The 7,494-nt window shown below is 32.4% G+C and overlaps 2 protein-coding genes across 4 annotated transcripts; one reads left to right on the plus strand and one right to left on the minus strand.

The window, feature by feature from the left end:
- Positions 1 to 1,245: 1,245 nt before the first annotated feature.
- Positions 1,246 to 1,626, minus strand: LOC112730739 (uncharacterized). Its single transcript, XM_025780799.1, has one exon. The coding sequence runs from the start codon at positions 1,624 to 1,626 to the stop codon at positions 1,246 to 1,248; it is 381 nt and encodes a 126-aa protein (XP_025636584.1).
- An 80-nt stretch (positions 1,627 to 1,706) lies between these two features.
- On the plus strand, positions 1,707 to 5,107 carry LOC112728953 (uncharacterized). 3 transcript variants are annotated; one of them, XM_029290992.2, is made up of 2 exons: positions 1,707 to 2,367; positions 4,496 to 5,107. In XM_029290992.2, exon 1 carries the CDS (start codon positions 1,843 to 1,845, stop codon positions 2,329 to 2,331), a length of 489 nt encoding a protein of 162 aa, XP_029146825.1. In that variant the 5' UTR covers positions 1,707 to 1,842; the 3' UTR covers positions 2,332 to 2,367; positions 4,496 to 5,107. The 3 variants fall into 3 exon arrangements, with proteins under 3 accessions (XP_029146825.1, XP_029146826.1, XP_025635100.1); XM_029290993.2 differs by having other exon boundaries at positions 4,501 to 5,107; XM_025779315.3 differs by lacking the exon at positions 4,496 to 5,107 and adding an exon at positions 3,202 to 3,555.
- Positions 5,108 to 7,494: the final 2,387 nt, after the last annotated feature.

The following is a 7,494-nucleotide window of genomic DNA, read 5'->3' on the forward strand; positions in this document are numbered from 1 at the left end:
CTCGTTTAAAAAATGACCCAAAACTATTGTTATAGTTCAAAACCCACGTGCACTCCACTCAATATTCTTCTTTCTACTACTATTACTACAGCTACAATTCCAATTTTTCAATCTCAAAAAGCATGATACGCATGCAAAAGCTTGCCTATTTTTATGGGTACAAGCACAACTTGGTTTGAATTATAAATTCGTTATGTTGAGATGAAAAATTTCGACGCTGTTTTTGTTTCATCTATGACTTTTTTTTTCTCTTCTATTTTATTTTAATTTGGTCATGTGGATAAGGTTTAGGATTTGGACTTCAAATTTTCTTCAGCTTGACCAGCACCACCCGTGAATTGTATTTGGCCTTTTCTAGTCGAAGTAGGTATTATTATTTTAACATCAATTTTGTGACGCAATACTCAAAAATAATGATTTTCCTCCCTAAGTTTCATACTAATTAATAAGGAAATAGACATTTCCTTAAATATCTTGCAACAAAAAAAGCACCCCACTTCTTTGACTAATCGTGAAATGAAAAATACAAGGGTTGAAATGTAAGCATGATTATGTACCATTAATCAAACTCTACTAAAAGCTACTTTTATCTAAGAAAAGTTCACCTTTATTTCTACTCAACTCATCCTAAGGCCGTTGTTCATCTATTAATATTAGAATTTTAATAATAAACTTTTTCGAATATAACATTTCAACGTTTTTATATACTTTAATTTTGTATTTCTAAAAAAATACTTTAAAAACTAAAACACTTGTTATTTATTTATTTATGAATTATATAGTTGACTAACTTAACATAACACATGTCAATTCACATATCAGTAGTGCTAAGAATCAACATATTTTATGATTTATAATCATAAATTAATTTGTTATAAATATTTTTAATAATATAAAATTATATATTTTTTAATAATTAAATACAATTTTAATAAAAATAATGGCATAACGGCTGACGCTTTCGCTTCACATATTAACTATGATTTTATTATAAAAATATTTTCATATGAATAACTACTAATTTTGATAAAATAATTTTATATTATCAAATTCTTCTTATTTCTTACTAAGCAACTTCACTCTTTCAAAAACTGAAAAATACACATAATTCTTAATAGTTTTTTTTTTCTTTTTGGTGACAACACATAATTCATAATAGCTATTGTTTGTTATATATGAACAAAATACTAAAAAAAAAAAGAAAGAAAATACATGAACAAAATAGTAATTTATGAACATGGAAGATTAACCTGTGTTTTGACGATGATTGTGAATGACAACCTTAATGCCTCTCTTCCTGAAAGCATTAACCACTGCCCACACCTTAGCCCCGCTATCCTTCTCCTTCTTCTCGATCTCTCTCTCTAAGTCCACGTGCACCTCGCCGCCCATCCCCACCGTCACCCCCGCCGCCTCCTCCGCCTTCAGCCGCATCGCCAGCACCTCACCTACCGCCTCCGCCGCTTTCACGTCGCACGCTCTTCCCCATACAAACGCGCCCTTGATCGCATGCTCCACCGTCGACGCGCTCGCCACCACCCTTCCGTCGTGGTGGTTCCCCGCCACCACGTTCGCCGTCATGTGCTTCGCCGATGTGTATACCCTCAGCAAGTACCTTCCCAGCATCGTTAACATCCAAGAACCCAAATTCCATAGCTCCCAAATCGTATTTACTTTGGGCCTTAATTGGGCCATGGCCCAATATTAACTTTTGCAACACTTTGATTCCTGGGCCTGTGGCCCAAATAGTAAACTTTTCTACCACTATCTATTAAAAAAAAAAAAAAAACAGGTGGAGGTACTAGCTTGACTAGCTTCTAGATAGTGGGTCTGTGGGTGGGAATGGCATCAATTCCGGCGTCGCGTTGGGTGGTTCCGCCACGGTTACTTTCGCATTGGATCAATGCCATTGGCTCGTCTAAAACTAAAACAGCTTCTTATTCTTATTCTTATTCTGGAATAATCTCCGATTCCCATTCTCATTATTCTTATATCCCTGTTCCTATTCCACGACGTTGTTTTTCCGCCATGGCAACTCCACAAGACTCCGCTTCCACCAAAACTGAGAGGGTCGTTGTGAAGGGGAAGGTGCAGGGTGTCTTCTACAGGAACTGGACCATTGAGAACGCTACCCAGTTGGGCCTTAAAGGATGGGTCCGTAACCGCCGTGACGGCTCCGTCGAGGCCCTCTTCTCCGGCCCCTCAGACGCCGTCCAGGAGATGGAGCAAAGGTGCCGACGTGGCCCGCCTGATGCCATCGTCACCGGTTTCGAGGCTTTTCCTTCCACGGATGATCCTGGCAATGGCTTCGAACGCAAACCAACTGTTTGATGAAATGACTAAGACAGAAAAAAAAGGAAAAAAAATGTTAGTGTTTGCTGTTTGTTATTTTTGTTTACCACTTACCAGTGTAATTTCTGTTATGTACTAGTGCTTGTTATTATGAGCATTCCACACTGTTTTGTCCTCGTTGTGAGTAATTGCATACTCTATACCTGCCTTTTGGTTATGATAGATCATAGATGCTTGCTTCTTGGCTATGAATTATGTGATTATATAGCTTTGAATATTTTTTCATGGGAGTTAGCTGGTTAATGATTCTTATTTATTCAAAAAGTAGAAGTTTGTTTTGTTGATTCAATGCCTAAGAGTAGTTAGGATAGCGAAAATGCAATGCCACTTAAGATTGGAGGAACTAAAGAAGATCACCACATGTGTTCAATAGTCTCTGTTTCAAGGAATCCCCACTTGTGGTGTTTTCTTTTTTAACAATGCTATGATTACTATCAGAATTGAACAATAGATGGTGAGTGCCTTTGGAGAAAACAGTAGATGTGTAGCAACCATGCCGTAATTTGGTCTGTTAGTATTACAGGGATTGGTTTGTGGAAGGGTGAATGGCACAAGAAAAAGTTTATAAAAAAGAGGGTAATACTATGGTGAAGAGAGAAGTTGGGTGAAGTGTGAAGATTGTTTGTTTTACAATAGAAAAAAATAATAAAAGAATAAAAAAATCATGTTCAATGCACACTCCATTTAAAAATTTAGTTATGATCTTCACTCTTCACCAAAGAAGTTCCCTAAAATAGAAGCACAAGTATAGGACTAAGTAAGTAACTCATGCCATGCACTTAAGGTATTTTTTTGTTCTGTTATCAGAATAATGACTACATTTGAATTCTTAATTTAAACCGGAAGCAGGTTATGAGTTAGAGTTTTAGAGACAAATGAAGTGCTTGAAGAGTTCCCTCCCTTCTTGGCTCTTATATCATTGCAGCTGAAAACCATAATCCAGGAAAAGGCAAGAGAGTTACTGATATTTTGTAATGTTTCAAGTACTACTAGTGTTGTAATAATTTCTTCTTCGTTGTTTCTGCTATGATGTTCTAAATATGTACTAGTCTGGGACTGAAATGATTGTTTTTTATTTTTGTGTTCTCTTTGTCTTCCCCACTTTTAAATCAACACAATCATGTTATATATATATGGAGTTGTTGGGGGATATTAATTATTAATTATTAGATGGAACAGTGATCACATGCGAATTCTTTGTTACAGAGGTTTTCCTCTCTAGCCATATAGTCATTGGAAATAGATATTTAATAAGCCATTTTATATATTAGAGATAATCACAACATTTTGCCTAGCAGATTAACTAAACAAAAGGAGAATTATAAAAAAAGTCACTTACATCCAAAAGTTTGATATGGTTACAGTTCACTCCCTTACCTATCTGAGTATTAGTCCTAGAAAACTATTGTTACGTTTTGTCTATGACACGGTTTCTTTAGTTTATTCTCGATTAAATAGTCTACGTGAAATAAAATTGTACATGAAAATATCTGTGTGGCTGATCTTTTGTTAATAACATGTGATTATATTGTTAAGCTCTCTCTTTTGTTGTGTCCCTATCCCCTTTACCTTCTTTGCATTGAACACTCCCATTTTATTTAGTTTATGCATTGAACACTTTCTATTATTTAGATTATGCATTTAACTCTTAATCCTAGCTAAATGAACTCGATTTTAGAGTTCCATTTGGCATCACCATCATAAACTTGTGCTAAACAATGTTGATTAGGACGCTTGATGATTGAAGAAGCGGATTTAAACACAACCGCTGACCCTTGGAGTTCATAACTTAATATGTTGGCCCTGGTTGCTTTTGTGTTGTCACCCTAATCTATGTTTCGTCTCTTGCATTCAAATTGCAATACTGAATGGAAAGATGATACTTCAAGGGTATACAGCTACCTTAGTCACAAAAATGTGGGAAACAGTTAACACTAGCCGCTTATTAAAGTTCACATGTCACTGTCCCTTACATATACTTATCCACCAGCAATATATATTTATGATCTACCATACATTTTAGCTAGCATAGCCCATTATATATATATATTTTCTAGTGTTGCATTCACAATATCAGCAAAAAGATACTTTTCCAATTTATTGATATATTGACTAGAGCTTTGTCCACCTGATCATGGCAAAGACTAGTGTTTGTGGAAGATTGTTGAAGGGGGGCTTTGGAGGAATGTTGCTCATAATGAGGAAACTGAGGACTAGCTTAACACATTCAAAAGGGGTAAAACAAGGTCACTTTGTGGTGATTGCAACTCAAGGGTGGAAGCCAGAGAGGTTCTTCATCAAATTGAGCTATTTGGATCACCCTGAATTTGTGAAGTTGCTAGAGCAGGCTGAAGAAGAGTTTGGATTCTCTCAGGTGGGAGCATTGGAAATTCCTTGTGAGCCTGATGAGTTGAAGAGAATCATTAGAAGTAAACTAACAAAGCATTGAAATAATAAGGTTTATCACATTGTTAGTTATTGAGATTATGCAACAGGTACAAAGGTTTGTTAATGCAGTAGCAGGGCCTTTTTCTTGTTGTATATATAGGTGTTATTTGTCTACTTTCCCTTCTAATCATGGTATATATATATACCATAATTTGTATAATTTTAATGGTTCTCTGTCGCTTTCTAGTAATTCTGACCTGCTGATATAGTTCAATAAGTCCACATGTAGCAAGGATGGTCTGATGAGAAATAGAATGGCTAAGATATGTAGATTTAATTTTATATTGATTGAACTTTTATAGGAGTCACTAAGAGTGAGTTTGATTGGAAGGAATGGAACAATGAAGAGGAAAAGTAAGTTTAAAGAATTTATAAAAATTTTATGCAAAATAATGTGTTTGAATATTCTTTAGAAAAAAAATTGAAGCAATTTTGTCGAGGGACTTTGACTATTAACAAATAAAAATGAAGAATTTTAGTTTTCTCAAAGGAAAAGGAATTTCAATATTTTTTTTTTGGTAAATGTTATGATACCTTTGAGATTGTGTCTAACTTACTAAAAAAGACAAATAGATAATATTTAATAAATTTTAAATATTTTATTTTTTGTTTTAAATATTTTATTTTTTACCTTTAAAAACAAGTTAGGCAATTTAGGTACCATAGTAAAAGATATCATAGAACTCACCATTTTTTTTAATCTCATCTTAGAGACCGTACTTTTATTATTTTTTGTCATCACTCGATCAGTACAAATATTAACTTATATTTAACAAATAAATTTTACTAATTTATGTGTGTAAAATTTAAAAATATAAGTGCAAATCGTATTTATTTATGTGTTTAAATTTTAGTAAATATATGTGCAAATTAAATTTGTGTGTGTAAAATTCTTGTAAATATGAGCGCAAATTATTATTGACAAAAAATCATATTTGTTGGTCACATAATATTATTCAATAATAAAATTAATTACACATTTTATAAATAATTATAATTAAATATAATCTAACTATCTTTGTTCAAACAAAATATTTTAAAAATACAACTAATATAATTATCCCAATCAACTAAAAAAAATTTAAAAAGATCTCATCCACGCAGTAACACTAGTGACCAAATGGTATTTTTCGAAATCAAAGTGAATGGATTACAATTCATTTCTTAAGAAATATATTTATTCCCTTAATACCATGTAGTATGTTTTTCTCTCTTTCGAAACACAGCTCCATAAATTGAAAATAAACATAAAGAGCTAAAATATATTAAAGTTCTATAGTAGTAAGCACTAAGCACGACTACTATGTATATGCTGCATGCATATGAGAGGGGAAAAGAAAAAAAAATGTAGGTAGATTAATTTACTCCAAGGTTTTTTTTTGTTAAAAAAATGCTATATATTATTTAACACTTTATACATTCATATGCTTTGTCCCCAGGCCCCTATCATTCACATACGTCGCACTGTTGCATGGAATGATAGTTAACAATATATATAATACACCAAAAATACATTTAAGTATTTAACTATGAGCAGAAGAAAAAAGGGGACCATAAACACTTCCATCCATAGATTCAAAATCGATTCTTGACGTGGACATAATATTGAGGTTATAGATAGTTACCATTCCAATCACATTACAATGGAATATCGTCATATGTTTTAATAATTATTAGTCTTCAAATTGTGAACATATAAATATTTGTCGTTGCAATAACTGATATGAGTTTACTTGCAATTATACTTGCAATCTAATGCCTTTTACCATTCTTTGACTAGGATTTTGTTCTTAATTATAACTTCTAAGCATGGATTATAAATTTATAATCAAGGTTATAAAAGTCGAACAGGAATTTATAGAGCGAGAGATTTACAAATTTAAAGATTGAAATAATAAAATAATATATTTATATATAATATATATTTTTTAAAAAGTGATCTATTTATATTTTATTATTTTAAATTAGTTAATTATTAAAAAATTATATCGATTCAATTATCAATTAATTTTTTATTTTAACTAAATTAGTTTGATGACCAATTTTTGATAAATCTAATTGAACCAGCATGTTAATATATTAGAAAGTTTGAAAGAGCAGTTTTTGTCTACTAACGCTACGACGGATATTGATAGGGATACGGGACATGCTGACATGTGATGATATTTAGGTGTGTTCAAGTGTATTCAAAAAAGAATTTTTTATTTTTTTATTAAGATATGGTTGAACATAACAAACATGTGTGTCGAACGAGTGTCAATGAGTATCGTATCCAAAATATGTCCAACACGTAGATACGACAACTCAGTGTATAATTAGCTTGCAAATCTTGCAATCTCATACGTTGCACTTAGTTTAAATATAATAAGTAGTAGTTTTAATTGTTTGATGAAAGTTAATCAAAAGCTTGCATGCATTGCATGCATTGACGAGTCCTTTGATGACAACAAGTCATTTCAAAAGAAATCAAGATTTTCTTCGTCGTTTAGGCTAAAACATATTAACATAATCTAGCTAGCTATTAGAAACATTGATTTGAGAAGAGAAACCAAAAAATTGGATATTGTGTTAGTTAACCATATTATACAATAAAACAATATTTAAGAAAGTGACAACAGATTCTAGGCCCTCCCTTAAAGATAAGAGTTGCTTCTCGATTGGGAAGGAAGTAATTGACCTTTCAAAATAATAGCA

Source organism: Arachis hypogaea, chromosome 12 (genome assembly GCF_003086295.3).
Source record: "Arachis hypogaea cultivar Tifrunner chromosome 12, arahy.Tifrunner.gnm2.J5K5, whole genome shotgun sequence".
Classification (NCBI taxonomy): domain Eukaryota; kingdom Viridiplantae; phylum Streptophyta; class Magnoliopsida; order Fabales; family Fabaceae; genus Arachis; species Arachis hypogaea.

What these genes read in the sequence shown, in the direction of transcription:
- LOC112728953 (XM_029290992.2), top strand. Translation starts at nt 1,843, where the DNA reads ATGGCATCAATTCCGGCGTCGCGTTGGGTGGTTCCGCCACGGTTACTT.
- LOC112730739 (XM_025780799.1), bottom strand. Translation starts at nt 1,626, where the DNA reads ATGCTGGGAAGGTACTTGCTGAGGGTATACACATCGGCGAAGCACATG.